The sequence below is a fragment of the Sphaerodactylus townsendi genome, unplaced genomic scaffold (genome assembly GCF_021028975.2).
Source record: "Sphaerodactylus townsendi isolate TG3544 unplaced genomic scaffold, MPM_Stown_v2.3 scaffold_201, whole genome shotgun sequence".
NCBI lineage: Eukaryota > Metazoa > Chordata > Lepidosauria > Squamata > Sphaerodactylidae > Sphaerodactylus > Sphaerodactylus townsendi.
Window position 1 is genome coordinate 1 of NW_025950365.1, and position 15,179 is coordinate 15,179.

At 45.3% G+C, this 15,179-nt stretch overlaps 1 protein-coding gene across 1 annotated transcript; it reads right to left on the reverse strand.

Moving 5' to 3' along the window:
- Positions 1–684: 684 nt before the first annotated feature.
- On the reverse strand, positions 685–12,958 carry GSTK1 (glutathione S-transferase kappa 1). The gene is made up of 8 exons (XM_048482747.1): positions 12,727–12,958; positions 11,134–11,215; positions 9,893–10,021; positions 7,917–8,017; positions 5,416–5,451; positions 4,057–4,173; positions 2,715–2,808; positions 685–1,721 (listed from the first exon to the last, which is right to left on the reverse strand). Exons 1-8 carry the CDS (start codon positions 12,817–12,819, stop codon positions 1,678–1,680), a joined length of 696 nt encoding a protein of 231 aa, XP_048338704.1. The 5' UTR covers positions 12,820–12,958; the 3' UTR covers positions 685–1,677.
- Positions 12,959–15,179: the final 2,221 nt, after the last annotated feature.

A 15,179-nucleotide genomic window follows, 5' to 3' on the forward strand; every position in this document is an offset into this window, starting at 1 on the left:
AATACCGAATCATTTTCAAGGTGTTGGTGTTAACCTTTAAGGCCTTAGGCGGCCTGGGGCCTCCGTACCTACGGGACCGTCTTACCCCATATGTCCCGAACCGGTCTCTGCGTTCGGCAGAGGCCAATTTACTGGTGATCCCTGGCCCCTCCATGATACGGCTGGCCTCCACCCGGGCCAGAGCCTTTACAGCTCTGGCCCCAGCCTGGTGGAACGCTCTTCCTCCAGCTGTCAGGGCCCTGTGGGACCTCGCTGAGTTCCGCAGGGCCTGCAAGACTGAGCTGTTCCACCGGGCCTTTGGGGAGACTAGCCGTTGATAGTGGCCCCCTCCCTCCCTCCCTCCCTTCTTGTTCTTCTTTGACATCATGAAGACCTATAAACCCCCACTCTGGGGCTTCTGTGGGAATGATAGTAGGCGCCATCTGGAACTAAATTATTAATGCTGCATTTTAATAGAGTAAGGTTTATTTTTATCAGAGCCATCCTAATTTATATTTATATTGTATTTTAATTGATTGTGCTCTTTATATTGTTCACCGCCCTGAGCCCTCCGGGGGAGGGCGGTCTATAAACCTAATAAATAAATAAATAAATAAATATTACTTAAAACTGCTTATAAAACAAATACAAATAGTTTTCCTACTTGGGCAGGAGGGGTATTCAGAAATTTGCTGACTCCCTTTCTAGAGCTGAGAGAATGATTTATTAATATTATGCAAAACATATGGGAATTATCTCAAATTAAGAAAAAGGTTACAGAAAAGTCAACTGACAGGAAGGTTCTTAGCAATAAAACAGACTCAGCTGTTATTCAATCAAATGAAACCATTTCACATTTAAAGGTCACATTATTGAATAAAAATTAAAAGACACAGGCAGGCAGGCAAGGGAAGAGGGTATCTGTGGTCACGTGGGCACAGAGATGCAACCTTTTATAAAAATTGACAATCCCCTTCAATCCACCAACCAATTTTATTTTTTGTCAACAGTGCCTGAAGCAGGTTGGTAAAGCGAGCCAGCAGACTCAAGGGTACCAGGAGCCAATCTTTCTCCCTACCACCAGAGAACTTTCAACTACTGCAGAGAACATCTGCTTGTCTAGTCTTTCCTCAAAACCGTGACAGGCCAGGAAGTTGGGTCAATCTCATCCTCTTTCCACTGCTGTCTCATCCCACAAGATGAGCAAGTCTCTCAACACCTAGTTTGCCTGGAGGAGGTTTCTGAGACAGATCATGTACATTTCCTGGTCATGGTAGTTGCCGCTGGTGGTTCTCGACTGGCTATACTCAAACTTTTGGGAAACAAGGCACAATAGGTCATGTGGGAACCCACTAAAGCCCCCACATTAACACGTTCTAGGAAATCCAGACTTGCTGATGCAAACTGACCCGAACCATGTGTCCTCTGGGTCACAGGTCAAGAGCACTTGAGAACAGATGTGCAACTGACCCATGTGAGTTACACTGCAGTTGGAGGTGGTCGTTTTGTTGCTTTCTGCATGGGTGGGGAGCTGCGCAGGTGCTGTGCTGTCTTGTGTCATTCTATCCTGGACTAAAAGGGTATGCTCCGCCCATCAGCCCTCCTGGGCGGAATCTGTGGAAGCTGGTACGGCCAATGCTTCAAAGTCTGTCTTCTTGCTTAGTTGTACCCTACTACTGTTCTTCCGATTTCTTGTAGTTAGAGCTTGGCAGATGTAGGCACTGGCCCCAACCATTTCTCTCCTGTGAAACAAATCAGTCAGATGGAAGCAACAGTTGGTCTATCCAAAACTCTAGTAAGGGGCAAACTGCTGTAACAAATACTGCCCGCAGTGAATAGTAATTGCCAAGTTGCAATTAACTCAAAGCCACCCCAAGGCCATGGGCTTTTCAAGGTAAGAGATAATCAGAGGTGGTTTGTCACTGCCGACCTCTGCATCTCCCATCCAAACATTATCCTTGCTTAGCTCCCCAGCCCCAATGAGATTGGACTATCCTGAGATATTAGGCTGCTGGCCCATAATATACCAATTACTATTAATGCAATATAAGGAGTGCTTTGGATTTTAGACATCAGGTCACCTCTCAGGAAGTTAGGCGTAGTGCTTCTTCCCATGCTGGTTAGCCTATGCTGGAGCAGTACCACAAAAACCAGTCCTTTCCCACTACATCCCATCATTTTCCACAATGAAGGAATTTCTTTGGATTGAGATCAGAATCTGGATTGCCAAAACACAAATATCACAACTATCCTTTTTAAAGTGTGAGGTGCATATGGCCCTGCAGCTTGCCAAAGTCTCTGGAGACATGATGGTGATGAATCAATAAAAATACTCATGTGGCAGAAGCAGCAAAAATTACAACTGCATTTAAATGAAGTTCAGACAACATTCCCAGGTTCCGCAAAGGTGGACAGGAACACTGGATGTCACTCAAAAGCATCATAAAGGGATCTATACTAAAGCTTGGAATCTCTGCATCACAACCCTAGTATTCCTAGGAGGTCTCCCATCCAAATACTAGACAGGATCAACCCTGCTCAGCTTATAAGATCTGGCCAACCTGGGGCTATTCAGTTCAAGGTTTCAAAGGGAACTACAGCCAGGTAAATATGCAGAAGATTACAGCCTTAACATTTTTAAGGCATCTTCAAGCAGCCAAAGATTGTGGGCGGTTGCCCATGGAATTAAAAAGCCTGATCAACAAAAACAGAGCAGTCACATTCAGTGCACTCACCCAAAATGCTTGCCAGGAGTTCCAAGCGATCAGAACCAAAGAAAAGTTGAGGCTCGCCATTCACGTGGGCCACATAAGAGGGCAGGCCAAATGCCTGAAAAAAGCAAAAACACCTCATCTAAGTTTCTGGTGAGGCAGAGGGCAGGAGGTGATGCCATGTGTCACCAAAAGGTGAAGCAGAAGGTCATATTGTTGAATGTTGTTTTAGCCCTGTCCTAGCCCTTACTGTGCTGGAAAGCTGCCCAGAAAGAAGCTGCCCAAACCATTTGCTGTGCTTGCCAGTTCTGCAGTTAACTGGCCTTGGATTCTCTCTCACTTTTTAGTTAAAAAACTAAATAAACTGCACATGGTGCCAGAAACTGCAGAAGAGGATATGACAACGTCCTCATGCTTCCATGTTACTAAACTGTCTGAAGACACCCTTCAAAACTGTTTGGGAAGCTTTTGTTCACCTGGAAAGAATGAGAGAGAATGAGAAACAATCACCAAGTGAAGGTCTGACAACAGTGCTGCCCCCAGACTAAATCTGGCCCAAGAGGAAAAAAATAGTCTGGGAGAACAGGTTTCATTCCAACCTGAGAGCAAATGTTGCATAGTGACTAAGAACAGTAGACTCTAATTTGGAGAACTGGGTTTGATTCCTCATTCCTCCGCATGAAACCTGCTGGGTGACCTTGGCCTAGTCAGAGTTCTCTCAGAACTCTCTCACCCCCCCCCCCCACCTACCTTACAAGATGTCTGTTGTGGGGAGATTACAGAAAAGAGTTTGTAGGCCACTTTGGGAGTCTTTATGATTGAAAAAAGAAGGGCATAAATCCAAACTCTTTTCTTCTTCCCCCAACTGCTTTTGAAGCTTGCTGGATGACCATGGGCTAGTCACACCCCCTCACCCAAACCTACTTCACAGGGTTGTTGAGAGAATAACACAGAGGAGAGGAGGAAGGCATATGCCACTGTGGTCTCCCACTAGGGAGAAATGTGGGTTACAAATAAAGCCCATGAAATAATTTGTTGCATGTACCATCACAATGATGCTTTGAATGTGTCTGAAGAAGCCACCAATCAGAAATATCCATTTTGTCACATGCCAACTTATATCCACATAGTTAAAACAAAGACAGCTAAACCCACTGGACTAATCAAGTTGCTAGTCAGGCAACTCAAGGAAGGGCCGGGGGTGGGGAGAGCACAGCCCCAGAGACCCTTGCCCTTCTTGAGAAGGGCAAATTGTGTGATTAGTTTCCACGTGAAAAGAGACCTCAGAGGGAAGCTTTGCCAAGGGACTTGTCGGGGGTTCTCAGCAGCCCTGATTATAGGGTCTGAAGAAGTACTGGTCTCTCACCCCATATTTCAGTGCTTCATCAGTGGTCGTTTTCAGGCGATTCTTCACCTCAGTTGAGGCACTCATTTCCAGGAGCTTCTTGGCTTGATCCAAGGGGATACCTGCTTGCTCTGCTGCCTGAGAGAGAAAAATGGACACACACAATCACACAGAAGGCAGATACCTGATAGGATCAAGTGTCAGGGCTACACGTTTTAATTAGTTAAAAATGGTTCAAGTTCTGTACTGTACATTCACCTGCCACATCTGGAACTCCCTCACAACGGGCTAGTTCTCTGAAGTTTCTCTCAGCCTTCCTTACCAGAGAGAAGAGGGATTAGTCATGAGACCATCTGAACACCAGGCAGAGCAGAGCAGAGGAGCAGCTTGACTGGATCAGGTAAAAACTCCATCTGGTTATGCTTCCACAAGGGCCAAGCTAGAGGAATCTCAGAAACCCAAACACATGACATGGAAGCAGTAGCTATCCTCTGCCATTTCCTCCCAAGAAACAGATATTCAGATGCACACAACCTCTAACTATGGAGCTTCCATTTAGACATCATGCCCAATAAACTGCTGGTAGGTTTAACACTCTATGCATCTGTCCAATCCCCCTATAAAGTCACTGAAACCAGCACTCTATCTTGCGGCAGAAAATTCTGTTTAAGTTACACATTGAACTACAGACTTTCCTCCTCCTCCTCATGCATAGAAGATACTGACAGATGTCCTTCTGCAGGACAATATGTATTTCTGGGCACTGATCTCTCTCTTTGGATCATGAAGTAAACACTGGGCCTCCAGCCTAGGCGGTGGACTTCAGCATGTGGTTCAGGAACCCAAAGTGGGTAACAGTTGCTATTTTATTTGTTGCCACCATGGCTCCAGCCCTTAGCTTGCTCCTCACTATGGTACACTTCCAGGAGTTTGACTCATGCTTTCTGCCTCTAGCTCTTGTGTCTGCTCACAGAATTGGCCTTGACAACTAGCCTCACAACTCTAGATCCTCTTCTTCCAGTCACATGACTGATGTAACAAAACTTCCTGTCAGCGGAAGGTCCTGAGCCTGGAAAAGTTGGTGCACTGGCTTAGGATATACAAGGGCCATATCACTTTTTCTGCTGTTCCCACCCACATTGATTTTTTTAATCTAAAAAAGGCACTTAGATCCTCAAGGAATCCATAGCTAAGGTTATGAGGGAAAGAAACAACATACCCAAACACTACACATTTATATGCTACTCTTCCTCCAAGGTATGGTCAAGAAATGAGCTGAGAGAGAAAAACAGCATGGCAGGGGTCTGCTCCCCCTCAGTACTACACTAGATCTTGAATGCTGAGAGGAAACCACTGTCAAAGCAAGGAGAAGAAACTTACTGCCAAAATACTCTCTGCTTGGAAAATGTCTTCATCCTGGAGAAGGAAGGCAACTGGTTATAAAGACTCATGAACAAGAAATAGAGCAGGCAAAAAATAAGCCTTTCAACATGATTAATAACTCCTGATGGCCTCAGCAGACCTAAGCAAGGAGCCTATTCACTTGACTGGAGCCAATTACACTATATGGAAAAAAATCCCTTTAGCCTAAGCTTCAACAACTGGTGAGGAACCAAACGGAAGCAGATGTATGCAAGGAGGTGTGGAATTTGGGGCTTCAGGGCACTACTGCCCAGTAAGTTTCCTAAATTACCATTTCACATGCTCTGGATCTGCTCAACTTGTGGCAACCCAGTACATGTTTAAATTATCCCACATTTTAAACTGGTCCACTTTAACATCATGTTAATCTGCAAGAAGCTATTCATGCTATTCACTTCCATGTCATGAAAAGTTTCAGACCATTTCCAAACATTAAGAGTCAGGTTTTAAGAGTTATAGCAACTGCAGAGAATAGCTTCTAAAGGGGAAAAAGGGAGATCCCAAATACACACTTGGAACAGCTCAGAGAGCCCAGAGGCTCAGAACAGTCTTGGGTGGGGCTTCCTCACAACAAGCTATTTTCCTATGCAAAAAACATAGCCGGGTCAGTTATTTACACAAATTTGCGGCTCTGGGTGTATTTCATGTGGCTCAGCCAAATCAAGGAAATAGCTCCTCCTAACATGGTTTTTGAACAAGAAATAGCTGGAGGGGACTGGAGCTTTCTTTTTCCCATGGTGCCGTTTTAAACCCATTTGGGCTCTCCTTTGGAAAAAAAAAGAAAGCCATTCCCTGCAGTTGCTGTGTGGATGCAAAGAACACAAGTTGGGTCCGCAGAGCTCAGATTGAACTCTTTAAAAACTCCCATGCGAGTGTGGAATTATGGCAGCATATCTTCGTCTGCTGATTAATCCCACCCAGAGGAGAGCCTTGGCTACTGCAAGATGTAATGTTTAAGAATATTTAAGAATATTTAAACCTCCTTTTAAGAATTTAAATTTAAGAATTTAAGAATATGGAACGTTCTAAAAGAGTTTGTTCATGTGATATGACTACGGTTGAAACACTTGACCATTCTTTGTTTCTATGCCCTAAATACAATAAGATACGCATGAAATACATGAATTCCATTTTCTTGCAATGTTCTCAGTGGCATGAGTGTTATAAGATACCCAATCTCCTGAACAGCTCTGATGTGCTCTTTTGTGAAACTGTTGCAAATTTTATATTGGAAATTAGTAATTTTAACTGCCTTTCTTAACCTTGTTTTGTTTTAAAATTTTGTCCTGTTTTATATGCCAATAAAGGCTTGTGTGTTGTTGCATCGTGGAGTCCAGAACTCTTTAAAAACAGTAATATTTATCTGCACTAACGTGGAAAGTCCAGCCTAGCCTAATCGCATTAGATCTTGGAAACTACCTGCAGTCAGCCCCGTCTCATACTTGGATGGGAGACCACCCCAAAACATCAGAATTGTTACACAGAGCCAAGCAATGGCAAACAACCCTTGTTAGTCTCCTGCTATCGGGTCACCATAAGTCAGTTGTGACTTGACAGCAAACCCCCCCCCCCCCCCCCACCTCAAAATGTTTACTTTGGCATAAGCCTCTATTAAAGTGGCAGGACATTATCTCTTGGCCAGTTGGCAGTGTAAGGCCACAGAATGAAAACACACAGAAAACAAAAGGGAAATCAAAACCAAACCTGTGTAATAAGACAGGAACCAAAAAAGGTTGCAAAAAGTAGAAGGAGTAATTAATATAACAATATATACAATAAGTTTTTATTACACAGTGTTTAAAGAAATAATGTTAAAAACATTAAACACTTAAAAACATAATAATTCACTAGAAATTTGAATCAAAAGACTGCATCTCCAACAACACCAAAACATCATATTGATTGCACATAACTTGTAATATAGCTAGATATGTCTTCTTCAGAGGTCAAAGTACCCAGGCAGATAAATCCTTATTACATAATACAAAATAGTGCAAAAATCTCAGATTCTGGCAGGAAGGTTGATTATGGAACTCCAATTAAACCTAGGTCATATAATTACTGCAAGGTAGCAATATCTATTCATTTAGTAGTTCATATTAGGGATGGTAATGAAAGACCAACTATCTGCCCGTAACCATATATTTAATTCACAAACCTGTATGCCAGTGCAAATCAAATCATTTACTCCACTTTTGATTTGCACTGGCAAACAGCTTATGAATTTGTATTTGTATAACTGCTATTTTTTAGGCTCTTGGGCAGGAAGTTAGCAAAGGAGGTTTAACAAAACTTTGGGTGCCCGTACGTTAGTCCTACGTGGCTGCACTTAGCTTGACGGATCAAACCTGCAAACTGGCCGAGACCATTTCAGATTCTTTGCCTGGGAATCTCAAGAACTTAAGGATGAGGGGCACAGAAATATTGCATCAGAAGACCTGATCCAACAGAATACTTACTCGACACCAAATGCGCATCCAAAGTTCTCTAGACACAGACTCCACAAACTGTGGCTGCGCAATGTCCACAGCAGTAACAAAGCGCATAGCGGGCAGACTGCCTGAGTGTAGGAAAAAGAGAGAAAAACTTAAAGAAGATCAGAGAGTGACATGAAAAGTGACATGAAAAAGGAAATCTTGAATTAGGACCCAGAAGACCAAGATTTGCTTCGCTACTCTGCTATGGAAGCCTGCTGGGTGAGCATGCGCCAGTTGCGCGCGTGCTCTCTCTCTCTCAGCCGAAGTCATCTCACAGGTTGGAAGGTTGTTAGGAGGATAAAGTGGAGGAAGGGAGAGAACCATGAATGCCATCCAGAGCTCCTTGGTGGGGTAAAAAAGGACTTAAGTACATATGCTGTTCTCAGACAAGAGATAATCAATCCAGCAGAGAGCTCTTTATAAAAGTATATGGAAAAAACTAGGTCTCCAATTATAAACTCTGGCAGGCTCTAGGAATCACAAGAGTTGGAAGGGGCCATACAGGCCATCTAGTCCAACCCCCTGCTCAATGAAGCATCAGCCTAACAGCCCTATCCAAAGGGGGGGGGTGCTGAATCCACTGGTGGAAGTGGTGTGGAGTCCCGCTGGCAGATTTGCTCTCTCCAGGGCACTTGTCCTTGAGCCCCCTCGGCTGGCATAACAGGGGCAGTCTGGGAGTATGACTGGAGGAGGAGCCAACATTAGTTTGCTTCCTCCCAGCTACTGCCCCCGTTGTGCCAGTGGCTGGGGCTTGAGACTTACACCAGCAAAAAGATAGGTCCATTGAACCCAATGTGGGCTTCCCAGTGGTGAGGAGGCTTTTTTTTGCATCTTAAGGCTCTCCACGCTGCCAGGAAGCTGGTATGGCCATGGCAAAACGCCCTCAGACTCCCCACAGTCAAAGTATCTGAGCCAACACTCCTCAAGCAGCACCTACAAAATATCACAATTTCGGATTCTGAGGAAGGATGGCGTAGTCTTCAGAGCCTTTGATCACAAAACCCATACTGCGCAACTTACATACAACTCACCTCACATTCTGGCCCTGGGAATCCCAGCCACTTACTCCAGCAACTTTCCTACCCCGGACCTTAACCCTACCTTCCTCATTTTGACAGAATATAAGTAAGAGTCTACCATGGCCATCTCTGAGAAGAAACCCCAGACAGCTTTTGCCAGGTACCATAATGCCTAATAACTTTTAAATGAAGGGAGAAGTAGACACAGACACAGGAAGCAATTCCCTGCTGACAGTTAGCATGGTGTAGTGGTTAAGAGCAGGTGAACTCCAACCTGGTGAATCAAATTGGCTTCCGCACTCCTACATTCCTGCTGGGTGACCTTGAGCTAGTCACACTTTGTTCAGAACTCTCTCAGCCCCACCTACCTCACAAGGTGTCTGTGGTGGGGAAAGAAAAGGAAAGGAATTTGTAAGCCCCTCTGAATCTTCTTTTAAGAGATAATGACAGGGCATAAACCCAAGCTATTCTTCCCCTTCCTTGGCCTATCAAGGTGAGAACTGCCCACTCTGACTGGCAGCAGCTCTCTAGTGTCTTAGTGTCAGTGAATGCTTAATGTCTGGGGCCTCTTTGGGTTGCTGAGTGCTTGCTTTCTCTCTCTCTCTCCCTCTGCTCGCAACTTTAGATGACAGGGCCATCTTCGGGCTTCTCCGCAAAGGGAAGGGTGGCCAGATGGCTCTATCTCTTTCCCAAGGTCTAAGGAAAGAACTTCCCCGCTCTGCGTAGCTAAGGGGCAGAAGGAGGGAGGTGATAAAGCTATGGGCATTCGGGGAGCGGGTCAGAACTGGCTTTGCACATGTCAGGAGTTCCAAGTTCATTCCAATAAAGACTACTGATTGAGAAAATTCAGAGAATGTCATTGAATCAATCATAGGCCTGACACTTAGGCAGAGGCTATTCAGATCAGGTAGCCTCCACTCTGGGGTCTCAGTTCCTTACCCTTTTTGATAACGGTCTCGAAGAAATTCTTTGGGGCTTGCAGCGGCAATTGGTAGAACTTTGCCAACCGAGGGAGGTCCTTATTCATGTACTCGCCTTTTTTGGGAACCATTGCTGGGGGCTGGTTACCTGTTGAGAAGAACATCATGTTGTGGGAAAAGAAAAAGAAAAACTCCCCCCCACCCATTCGTCCATCATAACAAGAGAAGACTCAGCCTAAGTCGTGCCCTGATGGGGTAACCCAAGCACTAAAGCCATCTTCACAGAGAACCAAAATTGTGGCCAATCTTTACCAAAGTATTTTAAGAAAATAAGAACACAAGGAGAATCTTGCAGGATTAGCTCAGCGGTCCAGCTAATTCAGTATTCTGTCTCATGCAGTGGCCAACCAGTTGCTATGGAGAGTCAACAAACCTCAAAGCACCTTATACCTCTGATTCATAACAGATATAATCAATAGTCCTTCTAATCATTCCCCACTACTGCGTGGAACTTCCCAAACACTGAGCAGAACTGAGCCACCTGGGAGAGTTCCCCCTGCCGACACGAATATAGTGACTTCACAGCTGTACAGCTTGCAGGGAACATTTGATATAATTGATAATAATAAGCAAGACAGTATGGTGAAGAATCTGGTTTTCCAGGCACTGATAGCTCAGAAGATGGCAGCATTCTTTTCCTAGGATAAGACTGCATCTGAGGAAACAAGATCAATGTGAAATACTTTTTGAACACCTGTGACCAAAATCAAACTTCAGAGGTTTAGGATTACTCCTCAGTAGACTCTTTTGTCAAATAACCATGGCTACGTTGTAGCAGGTTACCTGAAGGATGGCTTAGTCCCATATAAAACAGCCTGTTTGCTAACTCTCCATCCCATCAGTATATTTGGTAAGGACTCAGGAGAGAGACTTCTCAGTGATGATGCCTAGACTCTGGAACAGATCTTCTTACGGAAACCTGGCTTGCTCCTTCTAATGTCAGAGGAAGATGTTTTTATTTTGGACAGCCTTAAACATCTAGTTCTAACAACTGAGATCTTAAAAAGCAGCCATTTATGTTTTTGGGGTGAATTCTGTTGTGTTTTTGATTTTTTAAAAACTGCTACTGTGTTATTTGATTGTGCTGGATTTTACTGTTATTGATTAGAACTGGACTTTGAACATGGACAATAGAAAGGTGGGGTATAAATTATTTTAATAATTAAATATTCCTATTGTTACATAGTATTCAATACCTACCTGTTTCCTTCATGATCCCACCAAGGAATGTGGGCCGCAAACGCAGCTCGATGTTCCAGATGGACTGGTACCGGCATAGAACCTACAAGAGAGAGAACAATAAATGCACTGGTTACCAGTCTGCCACAACCTCCAGCACACGAGATGAGGGGGAGAAGTCTGAACCCAGCAGCCGGAGAACACAAAGCAAATTTTCCACAGCAGATATCAACACACTAAGTCTTCCTAGATGGCAGAAAAGACTATGTGTGATCCCAGAGAAACCAATGAGCTTGCTGAGGGAACAGCCTGGAAGCAAAACATGAACGTAGAGGGTAGAAAATATACACAAAATGCGAATCGCATTTTGGAAAGTTTCTCTTAAGTTTAAAAACACACTGCAAAATGTAGAATAAGCTGACCCGTGGTCAGGACATGCACACTAGCATAGTGTGGAACAGTACACAATTTATATCACATTTCTCTCTCCTGTAGCAAAAAATGCTTACAATGTCTTTCTGCCCTCACTCAAGATCCTATGGTCAAGCAGAGATCAGAACATGGTTTTCTCAGGCTCTAGATAGAATAATACCATGTTAGTATCCCATTCTACCCCCCTGTTCTTTGGCAGTTGTAAACCAAGACTTACAGACAAAACTGAAGGGAGATCTACCTCAACATTGCCACAAGATTTTGCAGCTGCTAATTCCTTGTGGGAAATCAATTATGTGGGTCCTGGGTCAGGATCATGGGGTGGGAAAGAAAGGGCTTCAGCCAACTCCCCCTCCCTCTCTTTTCCAAAACCAAAGTTGTTCAGGGGGTCCTAAACACACCACCAGATGGCTACACATGCATATCTCCGTTAGGGGTCATTGCCCAGCAGGCTTCATGAGGACGAGCGGGGAAACAAATCCAGTTCACTAGATAAAGAGCCTGCTGCTCATATACAGAAGTGGGAAATCAAACCCGGTTCTCCAGATTAGAGTCCACTGTTGAATCACATTCCACTTCTGAATAATTTGCTGGAGTTCATTACACATGAATTACAAAAACATTACACATGTATACTTATAACTGTTGTTTATACTTATACTATTTACACTCACAAACTTTTGCAGGTTCAGGAGATGCACACTCCCCCCCCCCACAGTTGTGAACCCCAGTTTTCAGATTATGCCAGTTTACATATGCTCTTTTTTGCCACCGACATACGAAGACTACACAGGAGTTTCAAGGCAAGGATCTAACAGATGGGATTTGCCACTGCCTGCCTCTGCATAGCGACCCTGGACTTCCTCGGTGGTCTCCCATCCAAGTACCCCCGCTTAGCTTCCGAGATCTGCCCATTCTGAGGCACAAACGGCACCTACGCCGAGCAGTTTGCAGCGGGAAGGGACCAATGCTGCATGACCCTCGACGTCTGCAAACCGAGGCAAAGTTCAGACTGCAAGTCCTGCAGGTGAGACGTTTCGTTGGGCACCTGCTCAAACTCGCCAGAAGGAACGAAAAAGAGCCGCCATGTACGGCCCAAAAAACGCCATATCCCGCAGCGGGGAGAATGAAAAAGAAACTTATCCAAAGCGAGAAAAGTTCGGTTCACCCGATTGTTCTGACCTCCAGCGCAAGCCAGGAGTAGGGAGACACCACGTCGTAGAACAAATCCACCAACTTCTTGCTCCTCCCCAAGCCTTCCCGGACGGCCGCCATCAACCCTCCTTCGGCGGGCAGACGAATCTGCGAGCGGGGACTGCAGAAACACGCGAAAGGAGAAAAGCGACACGCACTGCCCACGCTCCTCCGACCTTTGCTCCGCTTTTGCTCAAATGCTGAATCACGTGAGAACGCGCCTGAACTGCTCTCTGCTGGCCCCTTGTGGCAAAAAGGCTGCTTGCAGCGCCAGCCGCAAAAGAAAGGTAATGGAGGGCTTTGGAAAACCTTCCTCGCCGAGGAGGGCGCCTTCGTTCCGGGATTCATTAGCCCTCCAGGAGCTTGTTTCAAATTGTGTTGCATTTTGCTGATGTGTAATTCCCCGAGTTCAATGGCAGGACTCAGCTGGCAGAGACAGCGTGATGTAGTGCTAAGAGCAGCGGGCTTCAGTCTGGAGAACTGAGTTTAATTTCACACTGCACATGAGTGGCAGACTGGAATCTGGTGAACCGCATTTGTTTCCTGCTCCTCCACATGGTGCTGGATTTAACAATAGCATAAGCACAAGCATAAGCATTTTATTGTCATTGTGCACGCACAACGAAATTTACAGCAGCATTCCTTGATGCACACAATTTCAGACTCATATCCCATCCTCACTTTCCCCTTCCTCCACCCATCCCTACACAAAATCTATGGGGCTTTCGGCCAAGGTGTATAATATTTTTGACACTGACACAGGTCTTCTTGCCCATTGACAATACATGATTGCCCGTAGGAAATGAAGGAAAGCAGGCTTGCTGTTAGAGAATAATGGAAGGCAGGCAGGATTAGTGGTGGGATTCAGCCGGTTCGCACCACTTCGGCAGCACCGGTTGTTAAAATGGTGCTTGTATGTGACCAGTTGTTAAATTATTTGAATCCCACCACTGGGCAGGGCCACTGGGAATGAGGGAAGGCAGGCCTGCCCATAGAGCAATGACGTCTATGCATCCCTGCAGGGAGCAGTATTGTGAGTAGTGGGTGCATGAGGGCTCTGAAGGCCAAGCACCACTTCTGGGCTTGGATTACACCACTCTTTGCTGTACCCTGTACTGAACTCTCAGCAGGACCCACCCCACACTCATCTGAACATGGAGATGGGAACAGAGCCAGCCAGACTCACCCCCCCTCCACATGGAATTCAGCTGTGGGGCCGGCTAGTTGGCTGACCCCACCCCCAATCTTCACATGGAGACTGGAGCAGCAAGGGCCCATTTGAGCCTGGATTTAGCAAGGCTGGGGCTCAGCTTTAAACATTGAACCAAGCCTGGTTGAAGTCAGGGCCAGACTGAGCATCAGGGGTTCTCTAGATCTATATTGTTGGCCCCGCCCACTCAGTTCCACTTCTAATGGGGGGGGGGGCGCGGGGTGGACCCAATATTATAAAGCTAGAGCTGGCAAGTTCTTTTGCTCATTCTGAGCTCCCACTTGCCTGTCTTAAGCAGCACCTCTGCCTGGACACAGTTTTGGGGTGGGGGTGCCCAATGAGTTCTGGGTGCTGCTTTGTGAAGCTATGGCAGGGAACTGAGGTCCTTGTGGAGTTAGTACCTTTCTTCAGGGAGCTGAGCTTCTTGCAGAGTTATCATCTTTGCAGAGAGGGGTGGTGGTGGAAAGCTGCTAGTGGCCAATAGTGCACATAACTGTCAACTCTGCTCCTTGGCTTATCAGGCAAGGTTTTTATTCCTTGGGATATTTCCAATTTTCTGGAGTTTTGGTGTCTGGTCAGACAGTATAAAGTACAGTGCTGGTTCTTAGGGACCCCAAACTTTTCCAGAATCCAGACTGAGGTTTTGAATGACAGTTCAAGATTTGCCTTCAGCTGTTGAACTTGTCCTCCCTCTGTGTGGTCTCTGGAGCACCAGTCTTCCTGGGATCACTTACAGTGCTGCAGATTGGAGACCCTCCTGCGTGAAGAAGGCGTCAAAGGGTTTGACTGAACCACTTTATTTTCTTTTTAATTGCTTTAAAAATGTATTTGCTGTTTGTGTTAGTTGCTTCTAGTTGGCTTGGTGGCGGCAGCAGTGGTGGTGGTAGGGAGACTGAGAGCCTAGGCCCAAAGGTGGAGGGGGAGGCTACAGGCCTGGTTTGACCCGATTACTTAAGAATTTCCAAAAGTTAAACATTACTGCTTATTTTTCCTTGTTCTGTTCTGGTTCTGTCAAAGTTATGTAATTGGCTCTTTGTGTTTTTAAAGAGTTTTTATTTAAGCTTGTAGTTGTTGTTACCAGGTTTGTGGGAAGAACTTTAAGCTTCATATTTAAATCTCCCTTCTTTGGTGTTTTTCCACTGCTGTTTCTTTGGGTGCTTGCAGGGTTTTGGATTGGTTTTTGAAGTCGACCCACGTGGTCAGCGCAAGAACGAGACGAGACGCGGAGATA

Coding starts and splice junctions, on each gene's coding strand:
- GSTK1 (XM_048482747.1), bottom strand. CDS start 12,819: ATGGCGGCCGTCCGGGAAGGCTTGGGGAGGAGCAAGAAGTTGGTGGAT. Junction 11,216..12,726: donor ACTCCTGGCTTGCGCTGGAG/GTCAGAACAATC, acceptor TCTCTCTTGTAG/GTTCTATGCCGGTACCAGTC. Junction 10,022..11,133: donor TGGGATCATGAAGGAAACAG/GTAGGTATTGAA, acceptor TCTTCTCAACAG/GTAACCAGCCCCCAGCAATG.